This window comes from Cryptomeria japonica, chromosome 5, assembly GCF_030272615.1.
Source record: "Cryptomeria japonica chromosome 5, Sugi_1.0, whole genome shotgun sequence".
NCBI lineage: Eukaryota > Viridiplantae > Streptophyta > Pinopsida > Cupressales > Cupressaceae > Cryptomeria > Cryptomeria japonica.
In genome coordinates, this window is record NC_081409.1 from 674,466,386 (window position 1) to 674,485,281 (window position 18,896).

The following is an 18,896-nucleotide window of genomic DNA, read 5'->3' on the forward strand; positions in this document are numbered from 1 at the left end:
ACCACCAAGAGGGAAGCCCTCAGAATGGTCTATGTCGTACAAAAATTTCGACACTACTTGCTGGCAACACCTTTTACTTTTTTATGTGGATCACCAGCCGTTGATGTATCTAGTGAATAAACCCATTATTCAAGGCAGAATAAGCAGGTGGCTACTACTCCTTCAAGAGTTCACATTCACAATAATTGTACGGCCAGGTAAGAGCCATGTGATCGCGGATCAATTGTCCCGGATTAAGTCGGGAGAGCCACCAGAGGGTGTCAATGATGACTTTCCCAATGCACATCTGTTCCAAATTGCACTACCTTCGTGGTATGAAAACGTCACGAAATATTTGTCCACTTCTCAGTTCCTAGCTGATATGTTACTAGGCGAGAGACGGAAATTGGTCCTGAAAAGCAAGACATTCCAGCTAATTAATAGGTTGCTATACAAAATGGGACCCGACCAAGTCCTCAGAAGGTGTGTGATGGAAGAAGAGATTCCAAGAGTGCTACGGGAAGCACATGAAGGGCCCGCAGGAGGCCACATGGGTCCGGACACCACCGCACGCAAAGTATTGCTTGTCGGACTATGGTGGCCCACCCTATATAATGATGTGCGGGAATGGGTGGTGGGCTATGATACTTGCCAAGTGCAGGATTGAAGCGGGACTTTATGCCCCTCAAACCATCCCATGCCCAAGAACTGTTCGAGCGATGGGGTCTAGATTTCATTGGACCAATGAAGGCTAGCCGTACACGACGGTGTCGGTATATTGTGGTAGCCACTGAATATTTGACAAAGTGGGCAGAGGCACGGGCACTGCCAGATAACTCCTCTTTGAGCACTGCAAGGTTCATTTATGAACAAATCATTATGCGGTATGGCATTCCTATTCAATTGACAAGTGATAGAGGTGGGCACTTTGTGAATAGCATAGTTAAGTTACTCACGACAGAGTTCAAGATCTTTCATTCCCTGTCGAGCCCGTACTATCCCAGGGCCAACGGTCAGGCAGAGGCCACTAATAAAATACTGGTATCGGTAATCTATAAATCATGCAAGGTTGAACAAGAAGACTGGGAAGAAAAGCTACCATCTGTACTATGGGCGTACAAGACTACGTACAAAGTGACAACAAGGCAGACACCCTTTCAGTTGATGTATGGACAGGAGGCCATTGTATCGGAAGAGTTCATGGTTTCAAGCCTAAGGATAGTGATTGAGAACCGGCTAGGAGACATGGAAAGCCTGCGGGAGCGACTGTACACGTTGGGCAAGTTAGATGAACGAAGGATGATGGCCCAATGGGCTACCGAAGCCGCCCAACAACGACGGAAATTTTGGCATGATAAGCATATCCGATGCATGGAGTTCCGTCCAGGTCGGTGGGTGCTAAAGTACAACGGGCGGAATGAGATCAAACCTGGAAAATTCAAAGTCAGATAGCTAGGCCCATATAAAATTCGCGAAGGAGCTGAGAACGAAGCCATTAAGTTATCTACATTAGACGACCAACCAATAAAGGAGACGGTGAACGGGTCGAAATTAAAAGTCTACCACCGCAGGCAGCAATGGAATGACCCAATTCGTCTGGAGGAGAGGCCCAGCCAACCAATTTGACAAGGTAATTATTTTATTTTCAAAAAAATAAAAAATTAGAGAACTCACCGTACAGGTGAGTTGTTAAAAACCGGACGAAGGAAGAAAAAAAACAAAGAGGTGTACTGTGGTGAAAATAAAATATAAGATTGCCAATCCGTACAAACAAAGTACAACCCAAGGCAAAGTTAAATCTGTACGACCGAAGGAGAAGAAGAGCATCCTACAACCGAAGGAGAAGACGAAGACATCGGCCACGAAAGAGACAAGAGGGGTCGTACGGAAGCATATCCATACATAAAGCCATACGGTAGTAGAATAGAAGATTTTCGGCACAAGGAATAGAAGTTCGTACGGTCGTACGACTCGAAGGTGTCGAGCTAAGGAGAGACGGCCATCCTAATTCCACAAGGAAATCCGTACGAGGTGCATTCAAATCTGTACGATCAGGCAATAATTTCATACAGCATAACAAAGGAGGTCAACGGGAGCATAAATCCGTACGATGCAATAAGAAGGTTAATTTCGTATGGTGGTGGCAAGCAAGTCGTACATGCTTAAAAAACCGTACACATGCCAAGTATTTTGTGAGCAATTTTTTGTACAATTTGACGCGTGAAATCCGTACATCGGCGGAGATGATTCGTACGGCAACACAACTTGGAGGTTGAAGTCCGTGCATCTCCCAGAGGTGTCGGGTGAAGGGGTGGTACATTGGCATCCGTACACAGGAGTAAGCGCTCATAGGAATCCGTACATTGGCAAAGAGAAAAAAAAAACCATACAAATTGCGTCATACAAGCATATAAAGGAAAAATCGTACCAGGATAGTTGTAGCTGAAGGAGAAGAATAACGGTTTTTGACCAAGTATAAGTGCCCGGCAATTCAAAGAATCAATTAAATGGAGTTAGGAAAACCAAGACTGGGGAAGCTGGACTAGCGAAAACGGTTGCAGCAGTTAGAGCAACTGTCTAAGTCAGGAAAGATGGCGGAAGCAAGCACGGCAGGCATGGACAAGGGAAAGAGAGTATAAAAATCTAGAGTAAAAGTTGCAGGGCCAACAGACACAGCAAAGGGCAAAAAGAAGACAATGTCAGTAAAGATTACATCTGACACCATTACATTTGAAGGACTAAGTGGCAGTGTATGCAGAACCTGGTGGCTGGAGACCCCAGATAATAATTTGATTATGCAGTCTCTCAAAAAAGTATGAGTGCACTGGGCAATTCAAATGCCCATCTTTGTGATTAGGGATTTTGAGCCCTGTCTGCGAATGATAGTGGCCACATACGATAGCGCAACAAGGGCATCGACATTCTCTTATCAACAGAGCACTATGACAATATCATTTGCACCCGAGGATTTTGCCAAGGTCTTTGGCATACCAAATGAGGGGAAGAAAGTAGACAAGAACGCCACAAAGATGTCACCCAAGAGGAAGGAGCAACTGCTACAGCTGATATGTCTAAGTGATCTCTCAGAGCAGGAATGGGTAGCGATTAAGGCACCTAAGGGCAGAGGATTGAAAAAATCGTACATCATTCCAGGAGAATGGCAGTGCTTGCTAGATGTCATGAAAAGCAGACTTACTGGAGCCAGCAAGGCATCGGACACGGCGGTACCCATGATTGCACTCATGAATGGACTGAGGAATGGGACAGTGTACAACTGGGCTGCAATCTTGTCCAACAGAATTCATGAATTTCTGACCTCACGGCACAAAGCTTTTTATATGTCGTTCCATGCCATTGGGTTATTCCTTGATGTTGTACGCACACAAGTCTCTCCGGAGAGGCATGTCTGGAAACCTCGGGAGACGTTGGAATCTTTGCAACCAGCTATATTCTATTGGACCCACCTGGAAACCCTCACAGGCAGTGGGGAAGCCCATTCCAAAGGAAGCGACGGAGACCACCACAAGTAGTAGTGTCAGAAAATGAGCAGGAGATAGAGACAGTTGAAGAAGATGCAGAGGAAGAGGCTGAAGAAGAGGATGATAGTAGTGCAAAGGAAGGGGAAGATTCCGATGATACTTCTTCTAGGAGCAGCAAGAGTAACGACGCATTCCGCCTTGCTAGTTGAACAAAAGTAGAGAACACCCCTAGTACAAAGGAGAGGTCGGAGAGTAGTGGCCGCATGGTGTCTTTTGGGCATGTAACGAGAGGTATCCATGGATTACCAGCGAGTGGAGTGCGACCTGCGGGAGTGGGCCGACTGGTGTTTGCGCCAGTAGTAATGACTTCGGATGGAGGATTGACACCCCTCCCGGCTTCGAGGGTGACAATGGGAGCAATACCAATTGTGCCCATTCGAGGATTTAGGCAGTTAAGACCCCGACCTCCATTGCCAACACCCTCTAGTGTCACCACAGCAATCCCGACGGGAGACATACCAGTGGTTCAGGCACAGAATGTGGCAGAGGGAGCTCCAGCAGTACCATCGGTTCACAGCGAACCTCCAGCGAAGGGCACGGTGACCGGAATGGACACAGGTGATGATGCCACCATGGATGAGTGGTTGGGTTCCTATGAGATGGCTTTTATGCCACCAGGTGGGACCTCAGCCACGTCCTTCTCCCGAGATTGTGGACCTCAATGAGGGTAGTTCTCATCAAGAGGGGCGACAGGAGTTGGCGATGGACTTCCTGCACGACACCATTGGATTTGGGGAGATGAGAGAGATGCAGCAGCAAATGAGGGCCACTACAGAGAGCCAGCCAGAGATCATGGAGATGTTTCTAGCGGAGATGGGAGCCAGTACGCAAAGAATGGCAGCGGAGGTCGAGGCCAGTGTACGGAGATTGGCAGCCTCTATTCAGGAGAAGGCTCTCGGGCAGCCTGCGGTTGAGGGTCTCCTCGCCTTTGCCACAGGCAGGTGTGCTGAGGAGTTTGGGAGATGTTTTGAGGCCAAGGGTTGGCCTGCTGTGGAGACTCTGGAGATGTTGGCGAAATGGCAGTGCGAGGAGACAGCTAGGGCTAGTGGAGTACACTTCCTGCTACAGAGGGTAGAGCAAGCATTCTGAGATGGGTACTACCAATTCAGGCATACCCAGCATAGTGCATCTACAGCAGAGACAAAGCGGGTGGCGGCCATCACAGCTCGGGAGGAGCTAGTCACTCACCTGCACACGATGGAGATGGAGTTGGCACAGCAGAGGGCCCGAGCGACCAATCTGGAGGAGTTGGCTCGTGCCAAGGCAGAATTGGCCCAGGAGACGGCGGGGCGTGCACAAGAGGTGGCGGAGCAGACAACTCTTGAGACCCGTCTCACCTTTACCCTTGAGGAGTTGGAGGGAAAGCAAAAGGAGCTCATGGAAGCAATTTTTATGGTGAAGAAATCCAGGGAGAGGCAGTTGGTAGCTGAGCGAGATCTTAGGCATAGGACACAGCAGGTCCACCAGCTAAGGGAGCAATTGCAGCAGCAGCATTGTCGGCCCCTTCTTCATCAAGGATGCCCTCCGTACCCCCTCATCTTTTATTTTTTTGTCTTGGTGTCATTCCCCATTTTGTTTGTACGTCGTCTGGAGACAACCTTTTTGGGGGGGGATGATGTTGTCGAGTAATTATGTCATGTCGTAATTAGAATGTTGTGTGTTAAGGGTCAGCGGTTACCTGACGGTTGTCGACAGTTGGCACCGGGCAACCTGTACCGACACCTATATATATGTACTTGGGTCTCTATTTCAGGGTGTGGATATTGCTTAAGGAAACTATGTTTTGAATATACTGGCATTTTGGAATCAATGAATACAGACATATGAGTTCTTCTCACTTGCATCTTTGTGTACTGTTACATTTCCTATATCTTTGTACTGTTATGCACTGAATGCACACACACCCCTCGGGGGCAAAACAATAGGCAGAGGGGAGCGAACTTCATCTTCAAGGGGAGAGGAGCGAACTTCATCTTCAAGGGGAGGGGAGCGAACTTCATGTTTAGGCATAAGAGAGCGAAATTCATGTGCAAAGGTAGTAGAGCGAATTTTATTTCATAGTGAGAATGAATTTCTTTCATATGCCCAAGGGAAGATGTGAGAGCATTTACCTTAAAGCTGATCCAATTTGGAGTAGAAAGCAAACTTCATGTTCAAACATATAGGGGAGCAAACTTCACAAATTGGAGGAGGGGAACGAACTTCATCTTCAAGGGGAGAGGAGAGAACTTCACGAATCAAAGGAGGGGAGCAAACTTCACAAATTGAAGGAGGGGAGCAAACTTCATGAATCAAAGGAGGGGAGCAAATTTGTTTCATTTGCCCAAATAGGATGCAAAACAGCTAAAAGATCATTTCCTTGTGCTAATTTGATGTCTTAACTAGAGAACAACTTTGAATTTGAGAAGATGAATAGGCAAGATAGAAAGCAACTTCATGAACTGAGTGAGGGGAGTGAACTTCATGAACTGAGGGAGGGGAGCGAACTTCATAAACTGAACAGGGGGAGCGAATTTCCTCTAGTGGCCTTCCCTAAAGACAGTTTATCATGTTTGCATCAATAAATGGTGGAAAGATTCAATGCTGAAACCCATACAATGAAAAAAAATGAATGAGAGCAAATTCAAAGATCACTTCATGAGCAGCAAGGTGAGAGCGAACTTCAAGTGTCCCTTCCTTAGAGCAGCATCAACTTCAAGTGCTCCTTCATTAAGGCGAATTCTCTATAAATGCTCTTATTAAACCTACAAACCACATGAAATCATATAATTATTTGAAACTAAGAGGTTATATAGAAGGTATATATAATGAGTGTTTGATGCTCATTTGTTTGTTTTGCAGGATGATGAAGAAAGAAATCAAGCAGATCACATTGGAGGGGGATTGAAACAAGTCTCTCAACAAGGATCAAATTTTAACATCAAGGTTAAGATACAAGGGAGATATCCTCAAGGGAACTTCATAGACAAGCACAAGAAGGTGATTACACAAGAAGCATTCACTTACACAAAGACGTGATCCACAACACCTACAACATGAAAGGAATCACAGAGAAGGAATTACAAAGCAGAGAAGCAGTTGTGCCATCAAGAATTTGTTCCAAGGCAACATCAATACTTCAAAACTAAGAAGAAGGCAAGATTTATACCTTGCACTTCCATGATTGAAGCTCTCAAGAGGATAGTTTCAGAAGAGTTAATCAAAGTTAGAAGATCATCATCATCGTTGAAGCTAGATAATGTTGAGTATCAAGAAATATTCCTTCATGATGATCTATCAAGCCTACAAGTACAAGTTAAAAGGTGGATTCCTAGTCATCATCCTAGTCACTATCTCTACCAATCAGAGGAGTTCCACCTCAACATGTCTTGATTCAATGTACCTGACTCACTCATGATGGCACAAACTTCGGGGCACCTACCCTTATTATCTATTGGTTATGCTAAAGTGTTGTAATTATTTCATTGGCCAAATCGAGTTTGTTGTAACAAACCCTAATTAGGGTTTTCATTGTTAAATCTCGACCATTGACCTCAAATTGATCTGAGCCATTGAATTGTATTGAGAGCACTATAAAAGGCTCAAGCTCCTCATTTTGTAAAGGATAATAGATAGTTTTAGAAGAATAGCTAGATTAGAATAGAAGTTAGATTATGAGGAGGCAAAGGTTGTTGCCAAACCTTGTTGTTAAGAACAATTGATTTCATTAAGTCATGGTGAATTTGATTTGTTGCTTCAACAACTTGCATGACCTTTACTTCTCAATCTATTTTCATGTTGATTAGATTGAATGGAGAAATTTGTTGAATGCATTTAAGTGGAATCCGTTTAGTCCATACCACTAACCTCTTGCTTATTGTAAGTAAGCCTTGTGTGGTCAACTGGAATGATATGAGCTTAACCTCAAATTATTATGCGTCTATTGTTTATGCATTAACTTGAGTGGTGATCAATGTTTGATGGTAAAATTTGAGCATCTTTGAAAGGTCCTTAGATTGCACTAAGCTTATGTCAAATTGTTCAAGTTGATGGTGAGACCTCGCCCAATAGGATTTCCTCTGATCATTCACCTATCTTCTTGCATTTTGGGTCTTAGAATAGACTCTCTCAACCCTTTATCTTTTGATCTCTTTTTTTCAACTCAAGTTAGTTTAGGAAAGAAAGCATCACAAGATTGCAACATCAGATGATCAAGTTCAAGTGATTCAAGCATTCAACAATTTAATGTAAGTCCCTTTGTGATTCCAACATAATCACATCAAACCAACGAGCTTATCCACATGTCGTGACCCGACATACCAGAACCTTGGAGTTGTCTCAAGTGATCCTTAAGCCAATCTTCAGCATTTGAGAAACTTTGTTCAAGAGAGGATAAGGTACTTTTGGGTATTTTATTCTGTGTTCGTATGTGCCTAAAAAACACATCAACACACAGGCCAAACAAGCTTTGAGGAAATGGCTTTTAATTTCCCTCCTTGTTCAATCAGGAGACAATGTAAGACTTATTTATTTAGCTTTCACTTGAATAAAGAGAAAGGGAAAAAAATAAATCAATAGATGGCAATTAGAGTTTCAAAGAAGGAATGGGAAGAATATTTGTATGGCCTGGAGGTGTTAAGGAACTTGATATTGTAGCTGTTGATAGTTGGAAAATATTATGTTTTGGTAGCTGCGTTGGAGACAGTTCTAGGAGACATCCATACTCACCACCTATTTAGGTACATGGCATTGCAAACTGAGAAGGAAATTATCATATCCCTTCCTTAGCTGGGTCGGCCCAGCAGTTACTAAAAGGTGTTCTATGTTTTCTTTGTGTTTTTAAATATATAGCAGGGTTCATCCACTTGAAGAAGAGTACAGATTGTTAAAGGAGGAGAATGTAAGAAGTGCATGCATGGTAAAGGTGAGAATAAGAAATGAATTTGGGAGTTAATTGAGAAATTGTTCCTTTGTTAGTATTTGGAGAGAAGGGGATGAAGTTGAGACTGTTAGAAAGAATTGTTCCAGCTACTTCAATTATGGCTAAAGGTGAAAAGCTCTAGAAGAATATAGTACTGGCTGTTGAACCTTTAGAGGACTGTAATGCTGTCAAAAAAATCCAGATTCCATATTTACCCTGAGAGGAGTTCTACAGTCACAGCAAGGATGGAAATGAGAGTCTGTGTACATAAAAACCTAAAAATATAAAAATTTATAATAAAAAATATTCATTGGATTGTGTTTTAAACTTAGAAAGTGTGGCTTTTCGAAACATAAGTTTAAAATAAAAGATTTTTTACAGAAAATAAATAAATAAGTGCACTTCAGTTTTTTAAGGATTTATAGTAGAAAAATGTCCCCACTTAACCAGTAACTATGAAAAAAATACTGAGAGCATGATAAGTTCTTATTTTATTTATTGTTCTGAGTTTTATTCTTATAAATTTTAATACCTGATTTTATATGGAAATAGAAAATCAAATTTTAAAATTATTTTTGTTTTAATTATTTATAATATATTTTGGTTCGCTGATTTTAGTTTTTAATTATTTCTTATTTTTTTAGTTTGTTATTATATTTATGAAAACTAAACTAGCATACTATCTATGTTAAAGATTCTGAGATTCATCCTTTCTGGGGCACCTATTTTATGCCACGTGTATGTGTTAAATTGATTAAAAAATAGACACCTGGAGAGGGATATCTGTCGGCATCATTTCAATAGATCTATCTAACATAGGTATGCTAGTTAGCAAACCATTTGGAAGTAACAGTATTTATCAAGGTAAGCTTTTCACTAAAGGTGACCTATTATGCTATTTAAGGACAGTCATAGAAACAGGAGTTTTCCTAAAAGAGAAAGGGTGGAACATTCTTCCATTCATGGACTTCAGCCCAAAGCTCTAGGTAAGAACATATATTTCATTAAAATTAAGGCATCAAAGTATTGGGTGTGTTAATGGTCTCAAAAGAGATTATGAACTTTCCATCATGATTATCATTATTTTGGAATTGATAAAATGAGGATAGACAATGCTTGGCATGACATGAAGAGCAAGTATGAAAGAGCTAAAAGCTACAAAGAAAAGGCCCAAATATTGTCTGCGGTACAACCAGAATGACAATGGCTGAAAAGACAAAGGCAATGAGGGTATGTTCCTCCAAAGTGAATGAAGATCAGACCTTAATGAAATGTCTCAAAGATAATTTGCAACACTTCTTGTTAAAGGATTGTCTCATAAGGCCTATGAGGGACCATTTACAGCTCTTCTTGTCAAATCCTATGAAGGACAACTTTGAAAAACACTGACTTGTTGAGAAAGAAGGAAAATAGCCAAAATACACCAAATTACACTGAACCAGCTGGGTGAGAGTTTTGTGAGCCAATGGAGAATGATGCAAGAGATCGGAAACACCTGCAAATTTAAGGGGTGTGTGACATCTACAACTTATGTCTGCTATAATTGGGATAGAAAAGAATTCAGTCATTCAAGAATTTGAGGGATGGATTTCCCAAAAAATAGGTGCAGTTAGTAGGTATGGTCTTAACTTAGACTATGGTCACATGGAGGGGCAAGCTGAAATTTCTCAGCCAGTGCTGCTGAGGGAAGTTGGGGACATTTTTTAAGCAAGGGTTCCCATGGATTTTTAAATTCTTTTGTGGTTAGAGGAAGTTAGAAATGTTAAATGAGAAATTATAGTAACTATATGCAGATAAAAATTAGAATAAAAAAAATGTCATGCAAGCTACCACAGACATAAAAGTCCCTAAGATGGTGGAGGAAACTTTCATTCCCCCACCTTCCTCAACCCACTTCTCAACACCAGCTTAAAGTTAGCAGCTACATATGTGGGACTCTGATTTTGCAGGGAAAGATTCATTTTAATCCTGTAGCCGCATTTGTTAAATTCCATAGGACTACCCTCAGAGTAAAAATATGAGTCCAAACCCCTTATTAAGACCACATCCTTAGAGAAAAAAATATTCACCCAAGGAAAGTGCAGCATGCAAAAAATTCAGTAGTCCTTTGATGAAAGAAGCTATATAATGAAATTTCTCATTTCTGTGCTTTTCAATCTTTAATTTAAGTAGCTTCTCCTTAAATCCATGTTATTTTATTCATCTACTGTAGAATTTTCTGCAGCAGTTTGCATATATCTTTCTCTGTTGAGTATTGCAAGTCAAAATAAGCTGCTACAGAAAAAGTGCACTGTGAAGGAATCTTTGGTAACAACATTAGTTTTCTTCTTCCAGCTTTCGTCTTGATTTATCTGTTATGCATAATGTGATCAAATGTGTTACTTGGAAGAGGCCCAAAATTCCATAGTTGCTAGTCACAAATATTCGCTGTATACAGGAAGATCAGGGGAGAAATGCTGAGAAGTCTGTGACAAGAAAACAAAGTAGGGAAGGTGCTCAGCTAAATCTTCAGCAACTTATCGAGAAGCTAAAAATAAAAAGAAGAGATTTACTGAGGAGTTTTTTGTAGAGAAAGAATTCGGAAAAGAGATAAATACGAGGGAAGCAGTGAAAAACATTATTCTCATGGAAATGGAAGAGGTGACCTCAAGTGACAATATGCACTAGCTATGAGGTGCCATGAATCAAATTTGGATGCAAGAACGGCGAGTATTATCCCTGTAAATTCTTTTGCGGCAAAAACTCACATTGATTTGCCAAATTTAACAAGAAAACTTTCATCAAAATATGATTGATAGGCAGAAGAAACGATTTTTTGGATGGATGAACAGAGTTTATGCTGGCAAATGTAAAATTGCAGCCATAACAAGGCCTGGTAAGTTTGCTTGAATTTTTTTTTTCACTTCGATGATTATATTGAGATAAGTCCAATTGCTTGGGTGAGAAGGTTAGGGAAGATGTTAAGAGAGTTGTGGAAACAAATTGTGACATGGTAGAAGTGAAATGTGAAAGAATGGGCAAAGCCATTCGTTCATTGCACCATGGAAGTAATATGTTATTCAAAAGAAAGTGATACACTTGAAGAAGAGTGCATGTTAATAAAGGAGGAGCATAAAATTGACTGCGTGCATTTTTTACGCTGAAAATAATGTACGAGTTTGGAAGTTGATTGAGAAATTGATCCTTTATTAGTAATTGCCAAATTGGAGACAGAAAAGAGAGAAATTAAAATTGGGAAAAGGAATTAATCCAGCTATTTGTATGATGGCTATTGGTAAAGAATTTGAGAAGGAAGACAACATTTGCTAACAAGGAAATTGCAGCAGAAAATAGCAGCTTTAGAGGAATAACAAATTTTCAAGAATCCAGGTTTCAGGGTTAATAGACCACTTGGAAGTAGACTGTATTGGGTGCATGCATGTTGAAGCTGAAAATATGACAAAAGTTTGTGAGTTGATGGAGAAATTGATCCTTTGTTGGTAGTTGCAGAAGAGTAGGTGAAATCAACACTAAAGAAGCCAATACTCCAGCTATTCCTATGTAGCTACTGGTGAAGACTTTGTGAATGAAGATGGCTGTGCATTGAAGTGATTGAGGCAGAAAATCTAGCAGCTTTAGAAGACTAAAAAATTGTCAAGAACCCAGATTTAAGAGGTGACAGACCCCTTGAAAATGGAAAAACAAGTTTTCCATAGGACAAAGATGATGGCTGTAATTAGGGATGGCGGATTCCAATTGCCTTAGGCAACATTGGAATCCGCCTAAGGGTCTGGTCCCTCCTCTAGCGTGTAGGGCTGGGCCCTATACTTCACGGCACATCCTTAAGAACCCCCATGCTACTCCACGCCACATGCAAAGGTCCAACCCCATAATCAATGCATTTCGGATTAAAGGAAAACAATGTAAATTAAAGGATAAAGCCGACTCAAGTATAAGCCGACATATATGAACAATGCACCATATAAATGAAGATGCTTCCCACCTCAATCATACACATTCAATATTCATTTCATCCTATGCGAAATATATGTCTGCCATTTGCGAGTTAAGGAGGAATAAATATATGTCTGCCATTGCGAGCTAAAGGAAGTATATTAGATCTGCCATCACAGTGAAATACCTCAGTTACATCAGCGAACTACTCCTGCCAATTAAAGTGTGAAATTCATTCATGTGAAGAGCAAAATGGTGTTGAAGGAGAGCAAACTGAAGTTGCAGTCAATCAAAGAACAGACTTCATACATTACCAACCTAGGGTTTGGACCTGATTGCTGTTGGAAGGGTTAAAGGTGCAGACGTGACTACTTGATGCGTGTGAAAGTGCAGTCTTGTGGAAGACATTATCAAACACCTTCAAGTACTTGAGATAAGTGTTGTAACCTTCATATGAACATAATTCATAATCAGATCTGAGGATCTTTTGGCTGGGTTTTTCCTCCTAGGAGGTTTTCCCAGGGTAACCTTGTCTTGTGCTTATTTTGTTCTTTTCTTCGTTATGCTTAAATCTGGAAATTTACAAACCCTTCATCTAATCAATTTAATCAGTAATTAAATTCTCTGAGTTTAGATTAATCTGAAAGTGCTAAAATTAACAAAAGATAAAGCATTCTTCCATTCACAGAATTCAGCTTCAGCTACAAACTCTAAGTCGGAAAATCACAAAGGCATGATAGTGTCGGGCATATTAACAGTCTTAAAGAGATAATGAACTTCGCAATCAAACTCATCATATTTTTGGATTGTTTGGGCCTAGAGGTGTGAAGTAGGATATTGCAATGAAGAACATATTATGGTGAGTTTTCTGGAATATTTTGTTCATTTTGATGCCTTTCTAAAGAGGAATTCAATGGCTTAGATGTGATGAGTTAAGAGAAATGTGGAGACAAATATTGCAGCAATATGAATATCTTTTTTCCTACAAGTGGCAGCAGATATTCACAACTTGCAGCTAAAATTAAGGTGTTTCACCTTTGAAAGTGGAGAAATATGGTGGTTACAATGCAAAGTGCCATTAATGTAAGATAATACAGGTTAGAACTTAGAACTACAAATATATCCCAGCAACTATCAATGAGGAATTTCAGACATTTTTATAACCAGGTTAGATTGATGCAAGGCATGATTTGCAGTAAAACCCAGAATTCAGACACACACAGCATACATATTAAGGGTTGAGTAATTTGGGGTACATATGCAGTCAGATATTTTCATTTGATTCCAATTATTGGTTTTTGCTAGTCAGCAGTTGGGTAGATAGAAAAGTAGGTCATAGTTTTTGAGGGGAAAAATATGGAAAGGAATTAATAGAAGTAAATAGGCTATGTTTAGAACTGTGTTTTATGTATTAATTTATACTATAAACTGAAAAGGAATTTCTCTGATTTGGTACATCTCTCTAATCTGTCTAATTTATTTTGCATATTTGGCAACAACATAGTATTGAACTGAATGGCATGACAGCTGGGTTTTCACTTTTGGTTGGGGTGATTGAATGTAACGCGCTCTGCATCAAATTCCTCTGGTCAACCAGATTTCAAATAGAATCCACATCTATTTTCAAAAACTAAGAATCATAAGTATAAATGGACTTTTCAACCTCTCTTCATACCTCATCTTCATCTTTTATTGTCAACTTATTTTTATCTCTATCTGTTTCACAAGCAGATCATATCACTCTAAATAATTTAATTTATAATATTATGCATCAGAAGTAGGGTGCCAGGGTGCAAGCCAAATATAGCTGTTATGATAAGTTTAAGTGTTGTATCCAGATACAGACTCCAAATACGTATTTTATAGGAGTGAAAACATTTAAAACTATGGATTAGGCATTGGGTTTAATAAAGAAAAATTTAATGACTGCCCAATACAACTTAAACGAAGACTATTAGTTGAGTAATATATTTACAACTGTGACCACGAAACCTTGTCTCAATTTTCTTTCTGGGATTGCCCTATTTGAAGCCAGGTTATGTCTTCTGTTCGAGAACCCTACATAAGATCAAATGAAAATAAATCCCTTGCAGAAGATCCTACTTGGTGATATTGACATTTATAATCATAATCAAACACCCTTGTCTTAAATTTCCTTTAGGATCGCCCTGTTTTAAGCCAGGTTAATCCCCTTCTTGAGAGAGACTACATAAGGATCTACAGTCCCTTGAACAAGAACTTACTATAATGTTTTAGATAAAAGGTTTCTTACGCGCTCTCTTTATCATTTTTTTATCATTATCTTTCAACAAAAGCAAATTTAACTTTCTGCCAATCAGAATTATAATACAGGCGTGATAACCAAATAAGGGCAAAAACATGACTCGGCTCTATGGTCTAATGGTACAAGAGTAACACTCTCTTTGAAATAAACTGTTTAAATCACATGTAGAATTGGGTTGCCCCATTACCTTTCCAATTAATAAAAGGAAATAGAAGCAGAAACCAAGTGTTTTGCCATGTTTCATTTCAGTTGAAGGAACATATAATTAAGTGTCATGCTTCTGCAGTGTTTGAAACTAAGCTTCAGCAAATCACAATAAAGTAAAAAAAAAAAATTACAATAAAAATTCGCCGACTGTTTTTGTCAGCTTAAACCCAATCCAAATATGTCGATGACTCTAACTAAATGTTTTATAGTTTGGTGTTTTTACTGCGTTATTTGACTCCATTACATTTAAAAAAACTTGCAAACACGAACTCAATACAGTTAATTTCAATTGTAAGACAGACTAATTAATTGAAATCACTACTACTTACCTCTGGAAAGACAAGCAAAGCTCCAAACTGAGGTGCAATATCCCACATGAACCCACTATTCACAGCAAACCATTCAATGTAACCCTCATTTCCACAGTATAGAAATATAGGCCCTTTAGCTTGTGCCCCCGACCAGTGTTTGTCATTGATGAGATAACGCTGTTGAAATGTTGAATTTGCATGTTTCTTAAAACTGAAGTGATCAAGCCTCTGTGTAAAATTCTTGGTCTCATACTCATATTCCGAATTGGGTACACTGTGTTTTGAACTGGGTGTACCAATTTGTCCATTAGAAAATGAAAAATTGTGAGATCTTGGCCTCAAAAAACGAGGAGGCCGCCATGCCTCCGCGGTGCAAGAACTCAGTATAAATAGCAGAGAGAATGCTACGTATGTCTTCATTGGAAATGCTTTTTGTCTGCTTGCAACTGAACACATATATACTAGTAGCGTTTCATTTAATTAGACTTTTAACCCTGTATTTCCGGTTCCGTGACCGTTACTAAAATCTATCTAGTTAGGTCTTTGTTGTCTTTTTGTTTTCATTGAGTAACCAGCAAATCCGCAGCTATAGGAAATTTGTTGTTCCAGATATGTTGGAATTATCCTATTCAGAAATTTTCCGTTGGATTGAACCAGGAAATTTGGGTTTCCCAAGTTTGAGCTAATCCATTCCACTCATCTCATATTTATCCTATGTTTGCAATTCAAACGCTATAGTAAGAGATTTTTTTGTTTATTTATTTTTAAGCTTTTTAAATCCAGAGTTTAGTCCAGAGATTATCTTAGAAAAAACTTAATTTCATATGTTACTAGCAATCCCATCTTAGTGTGCATTGGGTATTTTGAGGAGATCTTTGATTAGTGATAAGATAATGGATAAAATGTAAAGATTTATATATATATATTTTTAACATATAGGTGAGTATGATATTGCATTTGAGTTATTCTGAAGCATGTAACTAGATTGTAGATATAATTGGCACATTAATTTGCTTTAACATGCTGCAATCATCACATAATAATTTTTTCAAACAATCTTTATTTTAAAAAAGAATTTTAAACTTTGTCTAGTATTCATTCAATAAATATTAAGCATGAATATCATTAAAACCAAACACAAACATAACTATTCCAAGATTGTTAACCACATTTTTAAACCTCACATAATAATTTTTTCAAACAATCTTTATTTTAAAAAAGAATTTTAAACTTTGTCTAGTATTCATTCAATAAATATTAAGCATGAATATCATTAAAACCAAACACAAACATAACTATTCCAAGATTGTTAACCACATTTTTAAACCTCACATAATAATTTTTTCAAACAATCTTTATTTTAAAAAAGAATTTTAAACTTTGTCTAGTATTCATTCAATAAATATTAAGCATGAATATCATTAAAACCAAACACAAACATAACTATTCCAAGATTGTTAACCACATCTTTAAACCTCACATAATAATTTTTTCAAACAATCTTTATTTTAAAAAAGAATTTTAAACTTTGTCTAGTATTCATTCAATAAATATTAAGCATGAATATCATTAAAACCAAACACAAACATAACTATTCCAAGATTGTTAACCACATTTTTAAACCTCACATAATAATTTTTTCAAACAATCTTTATTTTAAAAAAGAATTTTAAACTTTGTCTAGTATTCATTCAATAAATATTAAGCATGAATATCATTAAAACCAAACACAAACATAACTATTCCAAGATTGTTAACCACATTTTTAAACCTTATAAATAAACAATTAAGCTACAAACATAATTTATGAAGGTCCAATTAATATATGTCTAATCTTGATTTTGGATATATCATTATGGAGAACCAATGTTTTTGGATCCTTGTCTCTCATCATAAAGCCAAACATGTGGAAGCGGGAACATCAAGAGTGATGCCTATGAGCAAATCATAGAACTAGATTTGATGGCTCTAAACTATCTTTTTAAACTCAGCAGGTAAGTGTTATAAGTATGAATATTATTAGAATTAAACATAAAAATATTATAAACAAGAATATCACTAAATTTTAAATATATATATATATATATATAAGCATTTTTTTTTATTTTTTGTTTTTTTTTTTTGTTTTTTTTTTTCGGGAAACTTCTCATTCTAAACCTTACAAACAAGGTCTCTGACTAAACATTATTATTTATATATCCAAGTTCAATGTCTAAACATTATCATTTGCATACCCAAGTTCAATGTTCTAAATATTAAAAAGGCTTGCAATAGCTCTAAGAATATTTTCCAAAACAAATATACATCTAATTGTGATTAGCCTATTTGGAACCTCTCTCCTCATGCTTTTTTGGTAATTCACTTAAGCATTTGTAATACAAAATGCAAATATATAAACTAAATAAAGTAAATATACTTCATATTATTATATCAAAAATAAATTTGTGTATATATTCAATAATTTCTATTGTAGAATATGATGTATAATAATTATTATTAAATTTTAATTTTTTTAATAATATACTCTATATAAAACTAATCATAATATAATATTTTTAAATATAATGATTTACACTATAAAATATAATAATTATATAATTTATATTATATCAAATATTCTATACAATAATATAATTCTATTATAAAATTGAATTTGTACTATATAAAAAATATTATACTAATTGTATATATTTATATTTAATAATTTTTGTTTAAATATAATATATAGTATATAATATTATTTCAATATTTTTTTCCTCTTGGATTAAATCATGTAGATTTTTTGTTGTCACGGGGCATATATGAAGAGAAGATAACAATGGATCATAGACTTTGATTGTAAACATAGACAACAAAAAAAATCTGCATGATCTAATCCACAAGAAAAATACTAAAATCATTATGAACGATAGACACTTCATGAATTTGATATAATATTATTTTTAAAAATAAATTAAATTTTATAAAATATAATATATAATAAGATAATTTATACTATATATATATATATATATATATATATGAAATCTTGATATTAAGATGATAATTAGTTAAAATTTAATTAATTATTATAATTATTAATTAATATTTTAAAATTTATATAAATTAATTTAAACTAATACTACAATTCAATATATATTAGATTAAATTAAACAATATATTATAGAATAGATTAAATTAAACAATATATTATAGAATACAGAATAATAGATACAAATATAAAAATAAATATATATTAATATAATTTTTAATTATTATAATTAATAGAAAAATTAAAATATTAAATAAATTTAAAATATTGAAAAAATTAAACCTATAATATATTCAATTTAAAAAAAGCAAAACCACACGACAAGGACAAAAAAGCATTTTATATGTGAACGGATATAAGTAGTTATATGTGTAAGTACTTAGTCATTTGCAATAAATTGAGTATTACAAATGGTGAAACAAACCGATCCGATCGTGGTGAAGCAAAAAAGCATTTTATAATACTTTGAAGCATTTTATATGTGAACGGATATAAGTAGTTATATGTGTAAGTACTTAGTCATTTGCAATAAATTGAGTATTACAAATGGTGAAACAAACCGGTCCGATCGTGGTGAAGCAAAAACGCATTTTATAATACTTTGAAGCATTTTATATGTGAACGGATATAAGTAGTTATATGTGTAAGTACTTAGTCATTTGCAATAAATTGAGTATTACAAATGGTGAAACAAACCGATCCGATCGTGGTG

At 37.0% G+C, this 18,896-nt stretch overlaps 1 protein-coding gene across 1 annotated transcript in view; it reads right to left on the reverse strand.

Moving 5' to 3' along the window:
- LOC131039522 (uncharacterized) overlaps nt 1–15,881 on the reverse strand; it is a 106,211-nt gene extending 90,330 nt beyond the window's left edge. Inside the window, exon 1 of the mRNA XM_057972300.2 lies at nt 15,172–15,881. Within this exon, the coding sequence (XP_057828283.1) occupies nt 15,172–15,609 (438 nt within the window). The 5' untranslated portion in view covers nt 15,610–15,881. The remainder of the gene's footprint in view (nt 1–15,171) is intronic.
- Between the last annotated feature and the right edge of the window lie 3,015 nt (nt 15,882–18,896).